At 42.2% G+C, this 23641-nt stretch overlaps 1 protein-coding gene across 1 annotated transcript; it reads right to left on the bottom strand.

Moving 5' to 3' along the window:
• Positions 1–249: 249 nt before the first annotated feature.
• LOC129480256 (small ribosomal subunit protein eS24-like) lies at positions 250–607 on the bottom strand. Its single transcript, XM_055273994.2, has one exon. The coding sequence runs from the start codon at positions 570–572 to the stop codon at positions 288–290; it is 285 nt and encodes a 94-aa protein (XP_055129969.1). The 5' UTR covers positions 573–607; the 3' UTR covers positions 250–287.
• Positions 608–23641: the final 23034 nt, after the last annotated feature.

A 23641-nucleotide genomic window follows, 5' to 3' on the forward strand; every position in this document is an offset into this window, starting at 1 on the left:
CTGTGATCAGAAAACGTACTTTCATTTCTTTCTTTCAAATTTATCGAGACATATTATGGCCTAGAATATGACCTTCTTTGATCTATTTTCCACGTGCACTTGAATGCGTATTGTGGTGTTTTATTTCTTTTCACATTAAAGTTTTTAGTTTATTAATCTTCTCATGAAGAATCCACAATGGCTGCAGAAAACATCATTGCAGCATCTTGACTCCTTCGGCTTTTTGCCCGCACAAACATTGGCCTTTGCAGTCCCCTGACTTTCTTCATTCTGTTCTTGCCTTCCTTTCATTGCTTTCTTGAGGTCTTTTGCTTCTCATATAGGCCATGTCTTGCAAGTCTATGTTTGGGTCCATTTTTCTTTGCATAATCCAAGGAATCATAAATCATGCCAAAGCCAGTTGTCTTGCCACCGCCAAAATGAGTTCTGAATCCAAATACAAAGATGAAATCCAGTGTGGTCTTGTACATTTTGGCTAGTTTTTCCCAAATTTCTGTCTTAGGTACTGTTGCCTTCTGGGTATGAAGGACATCAATCATCATTTGTTTCCTCTGAAGTAGTTGGTTGGTCATGAACTTTCTAGTTCAGATAGTTACTGTGTCGTTCATGATGGTAGTCAATCCTTAGATGGCCAGGAAGGAAAAGAATGCTGTTTTGTGGTGGAGTGTTATGTAAATGCCAATTAGGGCATGTTGGTTGACCGTGTTGTTCAAACCGTAAATATCCTTACAATAGAGGAGTTATTAATAAATTATTTTAGGCAGTTAGTGAGGGTAAAAGAGTTCTTGGTAGGATTTTCCTTTAATAAAAAGCAGCCCCCAAACCACTTCTTTTCTAACAGAAAGCAGCCTGAAAAGTGAAGCTGCAAGCAAGCTGGAAGCTTGCATATGTAACTGCCAGCAGCTGTACCTGGACTCCAGGTACATTCCAACATGTAGACTTCTCCCTCATTTTTCTTTGTTACCACGTATATGGGTGTCACCAGCCAGGTAAAGCCACATGTGCAGGTGTCATGGCAACAGCCAGGTAGAAGCCACATTTACATAATGAAAGACTAGGGTGGGAGGGCTAGTTCCTTTGTGGACTATGTAAATGGCACACCTGGTTAAATGAATCCCCTGGGCCCTATGTAAATCAATCACCGCCTTCTCAAGCCTCTCTACAAAATTGATCAAATCCCACCCCAAACCTGGAAACTCTCTCTTGGGTGACCCACTTTCTCAGCTTGAGGAATGTTTCTCTTTCTTCTTTTTTGTCTGTTAAACTTTCCGCCCCTACACTCCTTATGTGTGTCTGTGTCTTTAATCTTCTTGGTGCGAGACATCAAACCCCAGGTATTCACCCCAGACAATGGAGCTGCTTCACTTACTGATTTTTTTTATGTGTTTGTTTTATAATTGCTTAGATTGGAGTGACGAAATCTGCAACTGTGATGGAGAATTGACTCACTTATCCTTTTGGTTTTATCAGTGTTTGCTTCACGTAGAGACATTCCTCAGAAATACTGCAGGTTTGGTTCCAGACACTGTAATAAAGCAAATCACATAAAATTTTTGGTTCCCCAGTGCATACAAAGTTATGTTTACACTATACTGTAGTCTAGTATGTGCAATAGTATTATGTCTTTAAAAACTATGTACATATGTTCGAAATACTTTACTGCCAAAAAATTTGACACAGAGACACAAAGTGAGTACAAACTGTTGGAAAAATGGTGCTGATATACTTACTCACCACACAGTTGCCATGAACCTTCAATTTGTAAAAAATACAAAATCTGTGAAGTGCAATTAAGTAAAACACAATAAAACGAGGTATGCCTATCTTTTGAAACCTTTTGTTAGGAGTATACAAATTCAAAATTGTTGTATTTTCTTGATAAATTAAGTCTTTATAAAATGTGCCACTTGATTCATGGTAATATTCATAGTTCTCTCTTTTACTTTGTGTGATGCTAATCGAGCCGCTTCAGTGGTCTTTCCATTCATTTTTCCTATGCCCTTATTCATCCTTTCAGGGTTAACCTCTGTGTTTTTGTAGTTAATGTCAGTTTCTTGTAGTCAGCATACTTTTGGATCTTGATTTTTTAATCCAATTTGGTGAATATCTTTTAATTTGAGTGTTTTGGTAATTTATATTTAATATAATTATTGATATGGTTGAGTTTAAATCTATCATCATTTTGTTTCTAAATATCTCATCTGTTCTTTTCTCCTTTTTTTGTTTTTTGCTTTGTTTTGGGTTATTTGAGTTTTGAGTTTTATTTGCAACGTATATGTCAATATTGGTTTATTAGTTTATTAGTTATATCCCTCTTTATTTTTTTAAGTGGTTGCTCTAAGGTTTACTATATAGATCTTTTTTTTTTTTTTGAGACAGAGTCTTGCCCTGTTGCCCAGGCTGGAGTACAGTGGCATGATCTCAGCTCACTGAAACCTCTGCCTTCTGGGTTAAAGAGATTCTCCTGCCTCAGCCTCCCAAGTAGCTGGGATTACAGATGCATGCCACCATGCCCAGCTAATTTTTGTATTTTTGGTAGAGATGGGATTTCACCATGTTGGCCAGGCTGGTCTTGAACTCCTGAACTCAGGTGATCCACCCACCTCAGCTTCCCAAAGTGCTGGGATCACAGGCATGTGCCACCGCGCCCGGCCTACAATATACATTTTTAACTTACCACAGTCAGCCTTTAGCTAACATTATATTACTTCACATATACTGAAATAATCTTTCAACAGCATATTGCCATTTCTTCTCTGTCTCCTGTATAATTGCTGTCATGTATTTCACTTCTGCATATATCATAACCTTCAAATATATTGGTTTTGAAAGACATCAAAAATAAAAATAAAGCCTGATATGTATTCAGATATTTGCCATATCTCATGCTATTTATTCCTTTGTTTATATGTAGAATATATAAACAAGTTTCTATGTAGAATCATATTGCTTTTATCCAAAGAACTGTTTTTTTGTTTTTTTGAGACAGAATCTCACTTTGTCACCCAGGCTGGAGTGCAGTGGTGTGATCTCGGCTCACTGCAACCTCCGCCTCCCAGGTTCATGCCATTCTCCTGTCTCAGCCTCCCTAGTAGCTGGGACTACAGGTGCCCACCACCACACCTGGCTAATTTTTTTGTATTGTCAGTAGAGTCGGGGTTTCACCATGTTAGCCAGGATGGTCTTGATCTCCTGACCTCGTGATCTGCCCACCTCGGCCTCCCAAAGTTCTGGGATTACAGGCATAAGCCACCGCACCCAGCCCAAAGATCTGTTTTAAACATTGCTTGTAGTGAAGATATGCTGGTGGTTAATTACTGCAGCTTTTGCTTATCTGAAAATTCCTTATTTGACCTTCAGTTTTGAAAGGCATTTCTTATAATGCTCTCCATTATTTTCTGGCTTGTATTTTCTTTTTTTTTCTTTCTTTTTTTTTCTTTCTTTCTTTTTTTTTTTTTTTGAGACAGAGTTTCATTCTTGTTGCCCAGACTGGAGTGTAATGGCATAACCTTGGCTCACCGCAACCTCAATTTCTGGGTTCAAGCGATTCTCCTGCCTCAGCCTCCCAAGTAGCTGGGATTTCAGGCATGCACCACCATACCTGGCTAATTTTTGCATTTTTAGTAGAGATGGGGTTTCTCCATGTTGGTCAGGCTGGTCTTGAACTCCCGACAGCAGGTGATCCACCCCCTCGGCCTCCCAACCAAAGTGCTGGGATTACAAGTGTGAGCCACTGCGCCCAACCTTGTCTTTTTTTGTTGTTGTTTTTTTTGAGTCGGAGTCTCATACTGTTGCCCAGGCTGGAGTGCAGTGGTGCAATCTCCGCTCACTGCAACCTCCACTTTCTGGGTTCAAGCGATTCTCCTGCCACAGCCTCCCAAGTAGCTGGGATTACATTCACCTGCTACCACACCCGGCTAATTTTTTGTGTTTTTAGTAGAGACAGGCTTTCACTATGTTGGCCAGGCTGGTCTTGAACTCCTGACCTCGTGATCCACTCCCCTCGGCCTCCCAAAGTGCTAGGAGTACAGGCGTGAGCCACCGTGCCCGGCCCTTGTATTGTTTTTAATGAGAATTCTGCTGCCGTCATTCTTACCTTTATTCTTCACGCACAATGAAATTTTTCCCCCCTCTGGAGCCTAAAGGTAATATGAAAAATTAGGCCTAAAATTTGTAAGGGCGGCAGAGTTACATACAAAAATGAATTCACTGCACCAGAAAGTTTACTTTGCTAAAGTCAAGACCCTGAGATGTCTTGACTTACCTTAAATACATAAAATGTTTAATTGTCAACTATAACTCAGCAAAGTTGGGAAAAAGAAGATTTAAGGTGGTGCCTAGTAGATTATCTCATCTGGACAAAAGAGATCCTCAGACTTTTTATGAATATAAAGTTTCATCTCCTTGTGGCTTTAATCTTATCTTAATCTTTTATGAATATAAAGTTGTGTGTCATCTGTGGCCTTAATCTGTATGGCCTGATTGAACGTATTTCCATATGTGTACTGGCCATTAATTTCTTTTCTGTGAAATGCCTTCATTTCTTATCATTTTAGAGAAGGGAATGTTCTTTCAGGCAATATGAGCATCACCTCTATTTAGGGTAGCTACACTTGAAAACACTGAAACACTAGTCTCCTGAACACTTCAACCAATAGAAGCAGCCTGTCCCTCTTGTTAGGAGAGAGCAGAATTCCACTGCCTGGAAACCATGCAAAGGTCTCACCTAAGGCAGACAGATTGCAAGATGATACTTGTTCTTCTCAAAATCTGCCTTTGTTTTTCTTACTGCATCTAGACAAATAACTAGGTTTGGTCTCAGGAAGGTCTAGGCCCGGAAGTACTCTCTCTATAATAAGAGAAAATGTATTACCCTCCTCCCCACAAAACCTGCAGTACTCGGGTAATATGTACTAGTAGGAGCCAGGAGAGCAAGTATGGAAGTGTATATTGAAGGTATTGTTTGCATGGACAGGGGAATGGAATATAAATCTGGATGGGGGAGAGTTTATTGATATGGGGATTCACATCAGTGTGAGTCTTCCATGACTCATGATTTAACATCCTGGCAAGGATGCTTGTGGCCCATCCTAACATTCTTCTGCATTGGAGCCTTAAAACTTGGAGCTAACGATGGCCCAAATTAAATGAGGTAAAGTTGCCAACACTGCCCTGACAGAATAATAGAAAGAGTTCAGATAGTTTACAAAACTGGTCATGCTAGAATGAATTCATCATGTAGAACCCAGAAACTTACCAGCTCATTATGTTCCCTGGAAGAACATTCCCTTCTCTAAAATGATAAGAAATGAAGGCATTTCACAGAAAAGAAATTAATGGCCAGTACACATATGGAAATATGTTCAATCAGGCCATACAGATTAAGGCCACAGATGAGACCCAACTTTATATTCACAAAAGATTAAGACAAGATTAAGGCCACAATGAGACAAACTTTATATTCATAAAAAGTCTGAGGATCCCTTCTGTTCAGATGAGATAATTTACTAGGCACCACCTTAAATCTTCCTGAGGTCTTTTTCTCCAACTTTATTGAGGTATAGTTGATAATTAAAAATTTTACGTATTTAAGGTAAACCACTTGATGATTTGATATATGTATATGCTTCAAAATATTCACCACAAGCAAGCTAATAACATACCCTTACCTCATACAATTACCTTTTTCCCTTTTGTGGTAAGCACACTGTAAGCAGATTTCAAGTATACAATACAATATTGTTAACTACAATCACATTGTTGTACATTAGATCTCTAGAACTTACTTATCTTGCATGCTGAAACCTTGTACCCCTTGGCCAACATCTCCCCATCTTTCCCTCCCCACAACCCCTGATAACCACCATTCTACTCTGGTTCTTTCCTTTTTCTTTTTTTTTTTTTGAGATGGAGTCTTGCTCTGTTGCCCAGGCTGGAGAGCAGTGGTACAATCTCAGCTCACTGCAACCTCTGCCTCCCAGGTTCAAGTGATTCTCCTGCCTCAGCCTCATGAGTATCTGGGATTACAGGTGTCTGTCACCACACCTGTCTAATTATTGTATTTTTAGTAAAGATGGGTTTTTGCCATGTTGGCCAGGCTGGTCTCGAACTCCTGACCTCAGGTGATCCGCCTGCCTCAGCCTCCCAAAGTGCTGGGATTACAGGCGTGAGCCACCGCTCCTGGCCCCTACTGTTTCTATGAGTTTTACATTTTTAGGTTCCACATTTTTTTTTTTTTTTTGCGACGGAGTCTCAGTCTGTCACCCAGGCTGGAGTGCAGTGGCGCAATCTCGGCTCACTGCATAGGTTCCACATTTAAGTAAAATCATACAGTATTTTTCTTTTTGCTTCTCACTTATTTCACTTAGCACAATGTCCACTAGTTTCATCCATGTTGCCATAAACAGTAGGACTTCCTTCTTTGTTAAGGCTGAATAATATTCCATTATATATATATATTTGTGTGTATATATGTAACACACACACACACATACACTTTATCCATTTATGCACCTTCTTTATTCATTCATCCCTTGATGGGAATTTGGGTTGTTTCTATATCTTGGTTATTATGATATTGCGAATAATGCTGAAATGAACATGAGACTGCAACTATCTCTTTGAGATACTGATTTCATTTTCTTTGACTATATATACCCAGAAGTAGGATTGCTGGGTTATAAGGTAGTTCTATTTTTAATTATTTAAGGACTCTCCATATTGTTTTTTCATAAGGGCTGTACCAATTTATATTCCCACTAACAGTATGTAAGGGTTCCCTTTATTTCACATTCTTGTAAACACTTGCTATCTTTCATCTTTCTGATCCATTCTAACAAGTATTAGGTGATAGCTCATTGTGGTTTTGGCTTGCATTTCTCTGATGATTAATGAAGTTGAGCAACTATTTCATATACCCTTTGGACATTTGTATTTTTTTTGTCTTTGCTGGTCCTTTGCCCATTTCGAAATCAGGGTTTTTTGTTTGTTTGGTTTTGGGTTTTTTTTTTTTCTATTGAGTTGTGTAAATTCCTTATATATTTTGGATATTAATTACTTATTGGACATTTGGCTTGCAGATATTTTATCCCATTCCATTGGTTGCCTTTTCATTCTGTTGGTTGTTTTGTTTGCTATGCAGATGCTTTTTGGTTTTATGCAATCTCATTTGTCTATTTCTGTTTTTATTATCTGCTTTTGGTGTCATACCCAAAAAATCATTCCCGAGTCCAATGCCAGGAAGCTTTTCCCCTATGTTTTCTTCTAGTAGTTTTATGGTTTGAGATCTTACATTCAAAATGTTGACTTGGTTTTTGTATATGGTGTGAAATAAGGGTCCAATTTCACTCTTCTGCATGTGGATGTCCAATTTTCCCAAAGCCACTTCTTGAGAGACTGTTCTTTCCTCATTGTGTATTCTTCGCACCTCATCAAAGATCAATTGACCATAGATGCATGGATTCATTTCTGGCCTGTCTATTCTGTTCCATTGGTCTATATGTCTATTTATATTCCAGTACCATACTGTTGTGATTATTGTTGCTTTGTAATATATTTTGAAATCAGGGAGTGTGGTGCCTCCAGCATTGTTCTTCTTTCTCAAGACTGTGTTGGCTATTCAGGGCCCTTTGTGGTTCCATATGAATTTTAGAATTTTTTTCTACTTATGTAAAAAATGTCATTGGTATTTTCCTAGGGATTGCATGAAATCTGTAGATCACTTTGGATAGTGTGAACATTTTAACAGTATTAATTTCTCTAATCTATGAACACAGAATATTTTTCCATTTATCTGTGTCACCAATGTTTCATAATTTTCATTTTACAAGTCTTTTATGTTTTTAAGTTTATTCCTCAGCATTTTATTGTTTCTGTTGTTATTATTTTGAGTTGAATCCTTCCTTCCTTCCTTCCTTCCTTCCTTCCTTTCTCTCTTTCTTTCTTCCTCTTTTTCTCTTTTTTTTTTTTTTTTTTTTTGCAAAAGGGTCTGATTCTGTCACCCAGGCTGGAGCGCAGTGGCATGATCTTGGCTCACTACAACCTCCACCTCCTGGGCTCAAGCCATCCTCCCACCTCATCCTCCTGAGTAGCTGGAACTACAGGTGCATGCCACCATGCCCAGCTAATATTTGTATTTTTGATAGAGACAAGGTTTTACCATGTTGCCCAGGCTGGTCTTGAACTCCTGGCCTCAAGCCATCTTCCCACCTTGGCCTCCCAAAGTGTTAGGATTATAGGTGTGAGCCACCATGCCCGGCCTGAATTGTTTTCTTTTTTCTTTTCTTTTCTTCTTTTTTTTTTTTTTTTTTTTGAGACGGAGTTTCGCTTTTGTTGCCCAGGCTAGAGTGCAATGGTGTGATCTCTGCTCACTGCAACCTCCGCCTCCCGGGTTCAAGTGATTCTCCTGCCTCACCCTCCCTAGTAGCTGGGATTACAGGCATGTGTCACCATGCCTGGCTAATTTTGTATTTTTAGTAGAGATGGGGTTTCTCCATGTTGGTCAGGCTGGTCTCGAACTCCTGACCTCAGGTGATCCGCCCTCCTTGGCCTCCCAAAGTGGTGGGATTACAGGCATGAGCCACCACGCCCAGCCCTGAATTGTTTTCTTGATTTCCTTTTTGGATAATTCATTGTGTATAGAAACATGATAGATTTTTGGATGTTGATTTTGTGCCCTACAACTTTACTGAATTTATTAGTTCTAACGGTTATTATTGTTGTTGGGTCTTTAGGATTATTTTTATATATAGGATTATGTCATTTGAAAATAGAGATAATTTTACTTCTTTCTTTCTGATTTGGATGTCTTTTATTTCTTTTTCTTGTCTAACTGCTCTGGCTGCAACTTCTTGGGCATCCTTTCCTTGTACTGGATCTTTGTACTGAAAACCTTTCAGTTTTTTTTCCCCATTGATTACAATGTTAACAGTGGACTTTTCATATATGATCTTTATTGTGTTGAGGTAAATTCCTTCTATACCTATTTGGTTGAGAGTTTTAATTCTGAATAGACATTGAACTTATCAAATGTTTTTCCTGTGACTACTGAGATGGTCATATTGTGTGGTTTTTTTCCTTTCATGTTGTTAATGTATTGTATCACACCGATTGATTAGCAAATGTTGAATTATCCTTACATCTCAGAAATAAATCCCACTTGGTCGTGTTGTATGACCCTTTCAATGTACTCTTGAATTCATAATGCTATTATTTTATTGAGGATTTTTGCACCTATGTTCACCAGGGATATTGGCCTATAGGTTTCTTTTCTGGTAATACCTTTATCTGGTTTTGGTATCAGGGTCATGCTGGCCTCACAGAATGAGTCTGAAAATGTTTGAGTTTGAAAATGTTGAAAATGTTATGAGTTTGAAAATGTTTCTTTTTCTGGTTTTTGGAAGAGTTTAAGATGGATTAAATCTTTGAATGTTTGGTGGAATTCACCCATGAAGCCAGCTGGTTCTGGGCATTTCTTATTAGGGATTTTATTATTATTATTATTATTATTATTATTACTGATTCAGTCTCCTTATTTGTTATTGGTCTGTTTAGGCTTTCTATTTCCTCCTGATTCAGTTTTGGTAAATTGTATATTTCTAGAAATTTGTCCATTTCATCTAGGTCATCCAGTTTTTGGGCATATAATTGTTCAAACTAGTTCCTTATGATCCTTTCTACTTCTGAAGCATCCATTGTAATGTGTCTTTTTTTTTTTTTTTAGATGGAGTTTCGCTCTTGTTGTCCGGGCTGGGGTGCAATGGTGCGATCTATGGCTCACTGCAACCTCTGCCTCCCGGGTTCAAGCCGTTCTCCTGCCTCAGCCTCCCGAATAGCTGGCATTACAGGCATGTACCACCACACACGGCTAATTTTGTATTTTTAGTAGAGATGGGGTTTCTCCATGTTGTTCAGGGTGGTCTCGAACTCCCAACTTCAGATGATCTGCCCTCCTTGGCCTCCCAAAATGTTGAGATTACAGGCTTGAGCCACCGCGCCTGGCAAAGTGTCCTTTTTTCATTTCTGATTTTATTTGAATCTTGTCATTGTTTCTCTTAGTTAATCTAGCTAAAGGTTGCCCATTTTATCTTTTCAAACAACTCACTCTGTTTGTTTCTATTTTTTTTATTCTCTGTGATTTACTTATTCTCTAATCTTTCTTATTTTCTTCCTTCTTAAAACTTTGGGCTTAGCTTATTGTTCTTTTTCTAGTTCTTTGAGTTGAAAAGTTAGGTTGTGTATTTGACATTGGTATTCTTTTTTTAACGTGGGTATTTATCACTATAAACTTCCCCCTCAGTACTTACTGCCTTTGCTGTGTCCCCTAGGTTTTGGTACATTGTACTGTCATTCTCATTTGTCTCAAGATACTTTTTAAATTCCCTTTTGATTTCTTCTTTGACCCAGTGGTTGCTCAAGAGTGTGTTGTTTCATTTCCAGATATTTGTGAATTTTCCAGCTTTTTGGCTGTTATTCATTTCTAGTTTATTCCACTGCAGTCTGAAAAGATATGTGGAATGATTTCTGTCTTCTTAAATTTGTTAAGGCTTGTTTTGTGACTGGAGTTCTTTAAGATGATTATTTTTAATTAATCATCAGACAATTTGTAGAACTCCATTTCACTGGGTTCAGATACTACAAAATTATTGTGTTCCTTTAGTGGTGTCGTGTTTCCTTGATTTATTGTATTTCTTACAGCCTTGTATTGATGTCTATATATTTGAGGAAGCAGTCACCTCTTCCAGACTTTATAAACTAGTTTTGGTGGGAAAAGAGCTTTACCTACAGGTGTGTGTGAGGGTGCCAGCTGGGTTGGTGCAGTGATTTCATCTCAAGGAAGGGTGCAATGGTATAGTTTCCACGTAGCTCCCTTAGCTGAGGCCGGTTTGGCAGATTGTGGGGGTTCTTAGTGACCAAGACTGTGGGTATCTGAGAAAGTGCCGAGAGTTCTTAGGTTCCTCAGAGGTGAAAGTTACTGAGATCCTCCTGTTCTCCTTTTCTCCAATGAGGAGCAATTATGGCTCCAGGGCCTAAGGCACAGGTGTGCCTGCTGTGGTGGTAGCTTCAATGTTTGAGGTTCAGGTGTGCCCACTGAGGCAGCAGTGTCTGTTTCTGAAGCATGGATGCTCGTGGGTGGCTGTGGGCTGGGGTCTGAAGCACAGGTGTGTGTGGGGCAACCATAGCTCTGGAGTCCAGGCATACATGTGGTTGCAGGCAGGAGGAAAGAAGGTGAAAGCTCCAGGTCAAGGAGCCCAGCAGTGGCTCCTTCTGTAGGGAGGCACAATGACATCTCCTTTTCTGCAGAATCCATGATAGCTGCAATGGCTGTTGAGGTCTTCAGTGTCAAAGGTTGTTGGGATCCTCTGAAGAGCAGGCCACCGGAGACTGCTGTGGCACCTTCCATGTCGTTGGTACTGACAGGCCTGCCCTTCTGTATTCTTTTGTTTGCTTTTCTTTTCTTTTTTTTTTTTTTTTTTGAGATGGAGTCTAGCTCTGTCGCCTGGGCTGGAGAGCAGCGGCGCGATCTCGGCTCACTGCAACCTCCGCCTCCTGGATTCAAGCAATTCTCCTGCCTCAGCCTCCCAGCAGCTGGGATTATAGGTACCCGCCACCGTGCCCAGATAATTTTTGTATTTTTAGTAGAGATAGGGTTTCACTGTGCTGGTCAGGCTAGTCTCTAACTCCTGACCTCATGATCTACCCTCTTCGGCCTCTCAAAGTGCTGGGATTACAAGTGTGAGCCACTGCACCTGGCCTGCCCTTCTGTTTTCCTAGCCATCTCCGGATGTCTCAGCTATGCCAATCTCCCCAGTGATCTGGGTGTGGTGAAAATAAAGCAGATTCTTCAGGCAGTGCCCCTGGAATTTCAGGAAGCTGATTGCTTACTCTGCTCTCTTTTTCCCTATGAGGGGACTCATGGACTGGTGATTTCTCTTTCAGCACTGAGTTATGCCAGCCTAGGGGATGGAATAATGAAGACAGCATGAAACTGTTCTTCCTACCCTTTCTGTACAATTTAGTTTCTCTTCTTTTTGTTTTTCTTCGCTGCGATGCTGCAACTTCTTGATTATCTCTTTTTTTTTTTTTTTTGAGATGGAGTCTCACTCTGTCCCCCAGACTGGAGTGCAATGGCAGGATCTTGGCTCACTGCAACCTCTGCCTCCCGGGTTCAAGTGATTCTTCCGCTTCAGCCTCCTGAGTAACTGGAATTACAGGTGCCCGCCACCATGCCCGGCTAATTTTTGTATTTTTTTTTTTTTTGTAGAGACAGGGTTTCACTGTGTTGGCCAGGCTGGCCTTGATCTCCTGACCTCGTGATCTGCCTGCCTCAGACTCCCAGAGTGCTGGGATTACAGGCTTGAGCCACCGCACCCGGCCTGCTGCAACTTCTTAACTGGACTCCTGAGCTCTCCCAGCATTTTTTCTCATGGATATCTGTCTAATTATTGTTTTATGTAAGGGGACAAAGGCTGGGATCTCCTATGTTACCATCTTGCTGATGTCAGTACAATCTTCCTGAAATCTTAACAAAGGTTGTTAAAGCCGCACTTTGATTTTATCTTTACCCTCAGGGCATTATTTCTTTCTTGAAAACCTTTTGCAAGATGAAGGGCTATTTTCACTCTCCAGTCCTGGCTCCTCTATGTTTCCTCTAAATTGTGCTTTTTAGCACAATTTAGCTAATGCCTTGTTTTCTGTACCTTGTTATGCACAACTGGATAATTGATGTTTTCACCATTCTGCCTTGAATGAAACCCCCCGTCACCATATCTGAAATTTTTTAGGTGCTTTTTCTATCTTTCATGTTAGTGCAAGGGATACTATTGCCAATTGCTGAGCTGCTGCCTAACACAGGTCAGCATTTTTCCTGTTTCTCTCTAGCAGTTTTCTCATTGCTTCATAGTTTCCACTGATCATTTGCTTGTCATTTCTTTCAGCTTGACTAGCAGTTTCTTTATGACATTTCCAGGCTTTGCCCACAGTCTCAAAGCCAATGCCACATATTTTGGGTTTTCATTATGACAGCATGACACTTCTGGTACCAACTTATGTATCAGCCATTCATTGCTCCTTAATAAACACCCGAAACTACTGTGGCCTCCACCAACAACTGTTTTATTTAGCATACAATTCGGTAGATCAGCTATTTTCTTTCTTCTTCTTTTTTTTTTTTTTTTTTTTTCCAGATAGAGTCTTGCTCTGTCACCCAGGCTGAAGTGCAGTGGTGTAGTCTTGGCTTACTGCAACCTCCACCTCTGGGAATGAAGTGAAGATCAGCAATTTTAGCTGAGTGGTCTCTTTGGTCTGGGCAGAGCTCAGCTGTTCTTAGTTGGGCTTGCTCATATCTGGTTCTTAGCTATGATGCCTGAGATGGCGTGCCTATCTGGGATATCTGGAGCCCTGGTTAACATCATCCCTCATCTTTCAGCAGCCTAGCCTAAGCTTATTGCTGTGGTAGTGGAAGCATTACCAGCAGCACGAAAGTAATTCTCAATGCACAGACTTTCACATCTTTGTTTCCATCACATGTGCTATTGTCCCATTAGCCAAGGAAAGTCTTGTGGCCCAAAGAAGTGAATACAGGGAGGGAAATTATAGTGGCTATGTCTAAATAATCTACCATAAAACACATTATTTGCTTTGTATTGATACATAATCTGTAGGGTAATCCTTTGAAATCATGTGACTATCCTGTTTCGCAACTTTTATTTATTTATTTTTTTTGAGACGGAGTCTTACTCTTGCCCATGCTTAAGTGCAGTGGCTCAATCTTGGCTCACTGCAACCTCCACCTCCCAGATTCAAGCGATTCTCCTGCCTCAGTCTCCTGAGTAGCTGGGATTACAGGCATGTGCCACCACTTCTGGCTAATTTTTGTATTTTTAGTAGAGACGAGGTTTTGCCACGTTGGTCAGGTTGGTCTCGAACTCCTGACCTCGTGATCTGCGCGCCTCGGCCTCCCAAAGTGCTGGGATTACAGGGGTGAGCCACTGTGCCTGGCCTGCTTCTCAACTTTTTATCCGATGATTTTAGCATCCATTAATAATCCTTGACTGGCCAGGCACAGTGGCTCACCCCTATAATCCCAGCACTTTGGGAGGCCAAGGCAGGTGGATCACTTGGGGTCAGGAGTTCGAGACCAGCCTGTCCAACACAGCAAAATCCCATCTCCACTAAAAATACAAAAATTAGCTGGGCGTGGTGGCGTGCACCTGTAATCCCAGCTACTCAGGAGGCTAAGGCATGAGAAGCACTTGAACCAAGAGGCAGAAGTTACAGTGAGCTGGGACCATGCCACTGAACTCCAGCCTGGGTGACAAAGTGAAACTGTGTCTCAAAAAAAAAGAAAAAAAGAAAAAAAATCCTTGATTATACTGATTATTACATTGGGAGTTACAAAGTGGTGACTGTATTTTATTCCTTCTATATTTATTAGCTGGAAATCAGTAAAGAAAAATTCTTCACCTGGCCAGCATGATGAAACCCTTTCTCTACTAAAAATACAAAAAAAATTAGCTGGGCATGGTGGCGTGTGCCTGTAATTCCAGCTACTCAGGAGGCTGAGGGAGGAGAATTGCTTGAACCCGGGAAGTGAAGGTTGCAGTGAGCGGAGATCACACCACTGCACTCCAGCCTGGGCAGCAAAGAGCGAAACTCAGTCTCAAAAAAAAAAAAGAAAAGAAAAAAAGAAAAATTATTTATTTTCCTCTCTTTTCTATATCTCTCTTTGTGATTATCACTATGTACTCAAGGATTTTTAAAGTTCAGTGGGTTATAATTGATAAACTTTCTTTTATTTTTCCCTTTTGTAGCTGCTACCCAAATTATCTCAAATTTTGCTAGTGAGATCTCCTTCAAACTAAATTCTATGTCCTTTTGACATGAGCTCATTAGCCTTTGAGCTCTTCTTTCTTTTTGGAATAAGATGTTGGTATTTCATGTTTAACTTGGACTTTCCATGCCTTGGGCTCTGGGATCAGCCAAAGGATTTCTAATTTCTCTAAGGATCCTTAATTCTTTTAAATGGACAATGGATTTTAGAAACCAAGAACTGTGCATCAGATATATTAAGGTTTCTGGAGTGTTGTTTTTAGACTTTTCTTGTGTATGGAGCTAGAAAATACACACACACCCACACACACAATCATGAATTTATACTGATATCTCCAATTTAAAGCTGACACATAGGATTCTCCTTCACTTTTCCCCAACCCCCACCTTTCCGTCCCCCTCCTCCAGACACGGTCTCACTCTGTCACCCAGGCTGGAGTGCAGTGGCACAATCACAGCTCACTGCAGCCTTGACCTCCCAAGCTCAAGTGACCTCTCACCTCAGCCTCCCAAGTAGCTGGGACTACAGATGTGTGCCACCATGCCTGGCTAATTTTTGGTATTTTTTGTAGAGATGGAGTTTCACCATGTTGGCCAGGCTGGTCTCAAACTCCTGGAGTCAAGTGATCTGCCTGCCTCAGCCTCCCAAGGTGCTGGGATTACAGGTATGAGCCAACACACCTGGCCACTCTTCCCCATTTTATATCCACATACATGAAGAAATTTAGTTTGTGATAAATATAGTACTTCAAATCAGTGAGGAAAATATGGTTCATTCAACACACTATTTGGGACATTTGGCTATCAATTTAAACACAAACAATACTCAGTTAAACTAAACAAATTTCAAACTGGCTGTAAGAGCTGGGAAAACAAGTACAAAAGTATTAAATATTAGAAAAAATATTGGGAAAAAGGTTTATAATCCTGGGGATGGAAAGCCGTTCTTTAAAAAGACCCCCAAAGTCATAAAGGAAGGGCTGACTGGTGAGGCAATGAGCGACCGTGTGCAACATCCTTGTTCACAAGCGCAAGAGGTGGGACTGCTGGGTCACACTCTGATACGGTTTGACTGTGTCCCCACCCAAATCTCATCTTGAATTCCCACGTGTTATGGGAGGAACCCAGTGGGAGGTAATTGAATCATGGGGACAAGTCTTTCCCACGCTGTTATCATGATAGTGAATAGGTCTCATGAGGTCCGATGGTTTTTAAAAAAGGAGTTCCTGTGCACAAGCTCTCTCTCTTTGCCTGCCGCCATCCATCTAAGAGGGGACTTGCTCCTCCTTGCCTTCCACCATGATTGTGAAGCTTCCCCAGCCACGTGGAACTGTAAGTCCGATTAAACCTCTTTCTTTTGTAAATTGCCCAGTCTCAGGTATGTCTTCATCAGCAGCATGAAAACACATTAATACACACTCCTTGTGAATGTCCAGTTTCGAGAGATAGTGTCACATCATATTCCAAACAGGAAGACGGGCACAGTGGCTCATGCCTGTAATCCCAGCACTTCAGGAAGCTAAGGCGGGTAGATCACCTGAGGTCAGGAGTTTGAGACCAGCCTGACCAACACTGAGAAACCCCGTTTCTACTAAAAATACAAAACATTAACTGGGCCTGGTGGCTCATGCCTATAATCCCAGCTGCTCAGGAGGCTGAGGCAGGAGAATCGCTTGAACCTGGAGGGCAGAGGTTGCAGTGAGCTGGGATAGCGTCACTGCACTGCAGTCTGGGTGAAAGACTGAAACTCTGTCTCAAAAACAAAAAACGAATAGGAACTGCATGTTCATATTTTAACGATAACAATAGCAGGTAACTAGCTGTCTCTTTGAAGGTCTTGAAGGAAGGTCAGAGCCCAAAAGTCAGATTCCAGACCTCCTCTTTATTTATTTCTATTTTGTAATTTTTTTTTTAAGACAGAGTCTCACTCTGTCACCCAGGCTGGAGGGCAGTGATGCGATCTCCCGCTTCAGCCTCCCCAGTGGCTGGGACTACAAGCACGTGCAACCATGCTTGGCTAATTTTTGTATTTTTTTAGTAGAGACAGGGTTTCGCCATGATGGCTAGGCTGGTCTCGAACTCCTGACAGTTAATTCACCCACCTCAGCCTTCCAAAGAGCTGTGATTACAGGCGTGAGCCACAGCACCCAGCCCTGATATTTTAACAATAACAACACCAGGTAACTAGCTGTCTCTTTGACAGTCTTAAGGGAAGGTCAGAGCCCAAAGGTCAGATTCCAGACCTCCACTTTAAAATGCTACAGAGCCAGGTCCACACACAAACACGCAGGAGGAGGAGCGGTGTGCAGCAGGATTAGTTAACCGTTCTCAGGGATCTTTGAGGTCTCACACCTGCTCCGGGGCTCCTGCTGAGGCCTTGGCCTCTAGGAGTTTGATTATTATTTATTAAGTCTGCTCAGCATCCCTGGGAAGGCAAAGGCCTCAAGTCCATCATGGACACATCTAAGGGCTGAAAGATCTCCCAGTGGGCAACACGGAGGAAGGACTAGACATGCTGAACATGTTTCAGAGATAAAATCCTCCCACTGATTCTGCCAGGTCAGCCCTGAGTTGAGGTGGTGTGGTGGGGCCTTGGAAACACAATTCAACATGAGCCTCTGGCTCCGGATTCTAAGGGACATAGCATGGTTCCCCAAAAGATTAAACACTGAATTACCATTTGGTCCAGCAATTCCTCTTCTGGGTATATACATGCAAGAATTTAAAAGCAAGGACCTGAACAGTCATTCGTTTTTGTTTTTCCTTTTGTTTTTTGAAATGGAGTCTCACTCTGTTGCCCAGGCTGGAGTGCAATGGCATGATCTCGGCTCACTGCAACATCCAGCTGCTGGGTTCAAGCAATTCTCCTGCCTCAGCCTCCCAAGCAGCTGGAATTATGGGCATGTGCCACCATGCCTGGCTAATTTTTGTATTTTTAGTAGAGATGAGGTTTCGCCATGTTGGTCAGGTTGTTCTCAAACTCCTGACCTCACGATCTGTCCACCTTGGCCTCCCAAAGTGCTGGGATTATAGGAATGAGCCACCATGCCTGGTCCTGAACAGTCATTTGTACACCAATATTCATAGCAGCGTTATTCAGAGTAGTCAAAACATGAAAGCAACACAAATATTCATCAACAAATAAGTAGATAAACAAAATGTGGTATATACATACAATGGAATGGTAGCCTTAAAAAGTGATAAAATTCTGACACATGCTGTAACACAGATGAACCTTGAAGACATTATACTAAGTGAAACAAGCCACAACAAATAACAATACAAAGTAACAAACAGAATAACACACCAAAAAATCAAATACTTTATAATTCCTCTTACATGATGCTGTTGAATGAATTGAGTCTACTCGGGATTTATATGTTAAAGCCCCAACCCCAGTGTGACTATATTTGGAGAAAGGGCCTTTATGGAGATAATGAAGGTTGAACTGGCCACCACGCCTGGTTAATGTTTTGTATTTTTAATAGAGACGGGTTTCTCCGTGTTGGTCAGGCTGGTCTCAAACTCCTGACCTCAGGTGATCCACCTGTCTTGGCTTCCTGAAGTGCTGGGAAGGTCATCAGGGTGTGGCTCTGATCCAACAGGATTCGTGTCCTTATAAGAAGAGACACAGAGGCTGGGCATGGTGGCTCATGCCTGTAATCCCAACACTTTGGGAGGCTGAGGCAGGCAGATTGCTTGAGGTCGGGAGTTCGAGACCAGTCTGGCCAACATGGTGAAACCCTGCCTCTACTAAAAATAGAAAAATTAGCTGGGCGTAATGGTGGGCTCCTGTAATCACAGCTACTCAGGAAGCTGAGGCAGAAGAATCTCTTGAACCTGAGAGGCAGAGGTTGCGCCACTGCACTCCAGCCTGGGCAACAGAGTGAGACTCCATCTTCAAAAAAAGGAAAACATACTTTCATTTCCAAAAAAAAAAAAAAAGACACAGAGACCTCTGTTTCTCCCTGCCACCTGAGAACGTAGTGAGAAGTCTGCAGCCTACAGCTAGAAAGAGAGCCCTCACCAAAACCGACTATGCTGGCACTTTGATCTCAGGCTTTTGGCCTCCAGAACTTCAGCCTGTCTGTTAAGTTACCCAGTTTATGATATTTTGCTGTGGCAGTTCAAGCTGACTAATACATGCGAGGGACCTAGAGTAGTCAAATTCATAGAGACAGAAAGTAGAACAGTGGTTACCAGGGGCTAGCGGGAGAGAGAACTGGGAAGTTACTGTTTACTTACAGTTTCCGTTTAAGATGACAAAAAATTCTGAAGGTGGATAGTGGTGATGGTTGCACAGCAATCTGAATGTATTGAATGCCATTGAACTGTACACTGAAAGATGATTAAAATGGTACATTTTATGTTATCTATATCTTACCACAATTTCAAACATTTTAAAAAAAGGAAAAAAGCTCGAATAAAAGCTCAAAAAAAAAAAAAAAGAGTCTAAGGGACATTTTATGGCCTCTCTGGAACTCTGGTTCTGTATGGCCAGCCTCGGTCAAGCTTCCACCTTTCCTGTCATCTCCCCACAGGCACACCGAAGATGTTCTGCTAGTGGCTTTGGGATACACACAGTTCAGCAGATAAGGCACAGGAGAACATTTTAAGTTCTGTCTAAATGAGCTCTAGAGCGCTGCTGTCACTGAATTTAAAAGTCTTTTTCCCAAGAGTAAAACAAATTCGAGAAGGAAAAATGCATGCAGCTGGAGCCTGAATGAGCAGTTTTGTCTCCCAAGACCGGAAAACACCTGTTCCCAGCAGACTTTCTATTGAATTTTAATGGCTTTCAAAAATAGCCCACTTCTTAGCTGACTGGCAAGATTTAGTTATGTTTGGTTGTCTTCCACAATTTTATCTAAGCTCTAGCAATCACACAACATTTTATTTATTTTTTTAGCAGGGAAACGGGTATACAAAATTACTGTCATAGCTTTCCTAGATCAACTTGTAGTTTTGATAAATTCGGAAGCTTATAACAGCAAAGCACATGTTGTTAGAAAGCACTGGAATCAAGATACACAACCAGAAGGGGCTTGAGACGACAGAGCCCTGCGACTCTGGGCAGGGGCTCTTGGGCCAGCAGTGTTAGTAGATTCTCAGAGCTTGCTAGAAGTGCGGAATCTTCAGCTGCACCCCGGACCCATTGAATCAAAACCTGCATTTTCACAAAATCTCCAGGAATATTCACTAAAGTTTGAGAAGCTCTGAGAGTGACCTTCAGAACTTCCTCAGTGGAATTGCCTGAACACTGATTAAAAATGCATATTCCTGGGTCCTGCCCAACACCTGTGAAAATTATCCCATTATGATTCTTAGGCAAACGAGCTTCAGGACTATCGCAGTAGGTGTCTCTTAGGAAGGAAAGCTATTCTGGTGGGGTGCAGCGGCTCATGCCTGTAATCCCAGCACTTTGGGAGGCCAAGAGGAGAGACCAAGACTTGCCTGGGTAATGTAGCGAGACCACTGTGTCTAGATATACATTAAGAAATTAGCTGGGCATAGTGGCACATGTCTGTAGTCCTAGTTGTTAAGGAGAATCGCTTATGCCTGGGAGTTCGAGGCTGCAATGAGCTATATGATTGAGCCACTGCACTCCAGCCTGGGTGACAGAGCAGTACCTTGTCTCAAAAAAAAAAAAAAAAAAAAAGGCCAGACACAGTGGCTTACACCTGTAATCCCAGCACTTTGGGAGGCCAAGGCAGGCAGATCACCCAAAGTCAGGAGTTCAAGACCAGCCTGGCCAACATGGCCAAACCCTGTCTCTACTAAAAATAAAAAAAATTAATAAAATTTAAAAAATTAGCCATGTGTGGTGGTGCATGCCTGTAGTCCTAGCTACTCGGGAGGCTGATGCAGGAGAATCGCTTGAACTTGGGAGGTGAAGGCTGCAGTGATCCCAGATCGCGCCATGATTGTGCCACTGCACTCCAGCCTGGGTGACAGAGCGAGACTCCAGAAAAATAAAAAAAGAAAGAAAGAAGGAAGGAAGGAAGGAAGGACAGAAAAGAAAAGAAAAGAAAGACCCTTTGTGCTAGTGGAATTTGAAGGGCTCTTTGCTCTCCACTCCCGGTTTTGTTACAGGAAAGGGGTCCTGATCCAGACCTCAAGAGAGGGTTCTTGGATCTCGTGCAATAAAGAACTCAGGGCAAGTCCATAAAGTGAAAGCAAGTTTATTAAGAAAGTAAAGGAATAAAAGAATGGCTACTCCATAGACAGAGCAGCCCTGAGGGCCGCTGGTTACCCATTTTTATGGTTATTTCTTGATGCTATGCAAACAAGCGATGGATTATTCATGCCACACCTTTTTAGACCATATAGTATAACTTCCTGATGTTGCCATGGCATCTGTAAACTGTCATGGCGCTGGTGGGAGCATAGCAGTGAGGATGACCAGAGGTCACTCTCATCGCTTTCTTTGCTTTGGTGGGTTTCGGCCGGCTTCTATAGTGTAAACTGTTTTATTGGTAAGGTCTTTATGACCTGTATCTTGCGCCGACCTCCTATCTCATCCTGTGACTTAGAATGCCTTAACCACCTGGGAATGCAGCCTAGTAGGTTTCAGCCTCACTTTACCCAGCCCCTACTCCAGATGGAGTTGCTCTGGTTCAAATGCCTCTGACAGTTTGAATGGATTTTCAGGACGTTTCTATCATTCTAATTTCATTCTCCCAGTCTCCATTTCTCCCCACCCCACTACAGGCCAATACAGTGGGGTTGAGACAAGAAAGGAAGCCAGGGAAAGACAACCTTTGCATGAAATTTTCTGAAGGATACACTCTAAAAGGATGCCAAGCTCAGACTTCTCACCAGGCTTGCACTGGAGTAGCCTCCGGATGTGTCATCAGGACTGGGTGTGGCTGAAACCACTTTCCTCCTCCCAGGCAGTAGTGCTAATGACCTGGCAGCTGCTCCCACAAAGGCTTACCTTTGAAAAACCAGACCTGTGTGTGGTGAGAACCAAGGGCCTGGGAATTTTCCTCCCCAGCTCACAAGTCATGTCTGAGATTTCACCACCTGAGCTCCGCTTCTCCAAGGCTGGGAGCACCGGTCTGCGATCTGCAAGCTGTTCCAGCAAACACTGCAAAGAGCATTTGTTGATTTAGGTCTTTCTGCCCCAGGCATCTAGTTGAGAGGATAATCTTATTGGCTGGAGGTAAAGGCCAGGGATCTGGGAAAAGAGAAGCATGCAGTATTTGGGGCACAGGAGGGGGAAAGGACACCAATGAGAGGTGTCACCCACTTCTTGGGGTCTGAAGACCTACATTGGCCAGCTGAGATCAAAGCACATACGCAGAGCTATCCTCCTTACCCCACAGCCCCAGTGACCCATGGGGCCTGGATAAAGGTAACCAGAAGTTAACTGCCAGAGCTGTGGAAGACAGTGCGAACCGGCGTCTGTCCTGCCCCTTTACCCTGCAGAGGAGGAGGCTGAGTTCCTGCAAGGCCTTGGCAACCTCCAGGACTGCAGCGTGGCATGATGTGGGACCAGACTGTGGCTCTGGAGGGCAGTGCAGGGCTCTCTCCAATGCATCTCTCTGCCTTCAGGCAGGAAACCATAAAACAGGGTTTGGAAGAACTGAGTCCCAGGCTTGCATGTGATAATAAATTTTATATCTGCACCAGATGGCGGGCAGCTTATTAAAAGAATGGGCTTTAATGTCAGCTAGACATGGGTTCAAATCTGGACCACTTATTTGCTCAGGTGATGATTCTATTTTTGAGACAGGGTCTCACTCCCTTCACCCAGGCTTAGAGTGCAGTGGTGGAATCATGGCTCACTACAGCCTCAACTTCCCGGGCTCAGGTGATCCTCCAACCTCAGCCTTCTGGGTAGCTGAGATTACAGGTGTGCATCACCACGCCTGGATAATTTTTGTATTTTTAGTAGAGACAGGGTTTCATCATGTTGGCCAGGCTGGTCTTGAACTCCTAGGCTCAAGTGATCCTCCCACCTGGGCCTTCCAAAGTGCTGGGATTACAGGCATGAGCCACCGCACCCACAGGTGATGATTCTGTTTCATTTGCCACATCAATAAAATGAGGATATGGGTACAATTTTCTTTCTGAAAATTCAGTGAGCATGTGAATGAGAATCCACAAGATCCCTCTGGGGATCTCTAATTAAACTGTAGATTCTGGATTAGTTCTTGAGGGGGTTGCTGAGAATCTGTATTTCTTTCTTTTTTTTTGAGACAAAGTCTCGCTCTTGTCACCCAGGCTCTGGAGTGCAATGGCATAATCTCAGCTCATTGCAACCTCCGTCTCCCAGGTTCAAGCGATTCTCCTGCCATAGCGTCCCGAATAGCTGGGGTTACAGGCGTCTGCCACCACGCCCGGCTAATTTTTGTATTTTTAGTAGAAACGGGGTTTCACCATGTTGGTCAGGCTGGTCTGGAACTCCTGACCTCAGGCAATCCATCTGCCTTGGCCTCCCAGACTGCTGGGATTACAGGCATGAGCCACTGCACCTGGCCGAGAATCTATATTTCTAACAAGTTCCCTTACCAAATGGGAAACTGAAATTAAAAAAAAAAAAATTGTAAGTTTTTATTCTCAAAAAATTTTGTCCTTGCAAAGAAGCTGGGAAAAAAGTAGTGCAAAGAATGTCCACAGAGCCTTCACCCAATTTCCCTAAAAGTTAATACTTGAGATGTCATCACAGGTCAATGATCAAAACAAGGAAATTGGCAGTGTAGCAATGCTGTTAACTAATCTTCAGACATTGTTCGAATTTCATCAATTTTCCCACTCTTGTCCTTTTTCCGGACAAGGATCCGTGAAGGATCACACAGATTTAACAGTC

This window comes from Symphalangus syndactylus, chromosome 4 (assembly GCF_028878055.3).
Source record: "Symphalangus syndactylus isolate Jambi chromosome 4, NHGRI_mSymSyn1-v2.1_pri, whole genome shotgun sequence".
Lineage (NCBI taxonomy): Eukaryota > Metazoa > Chordata > Mammalia > Primates > Hylobatidae > Symphalangus > Symphalangus syndactylus.

Coding starts and splice junctions, on each gene's coding strand:
- LOC129480256 (XM_055273994.2), bottom strand. CDS start 572: ATGACCAACCAACTACTTCAGAGGAAACAAATGATGATTGATGTCCTT.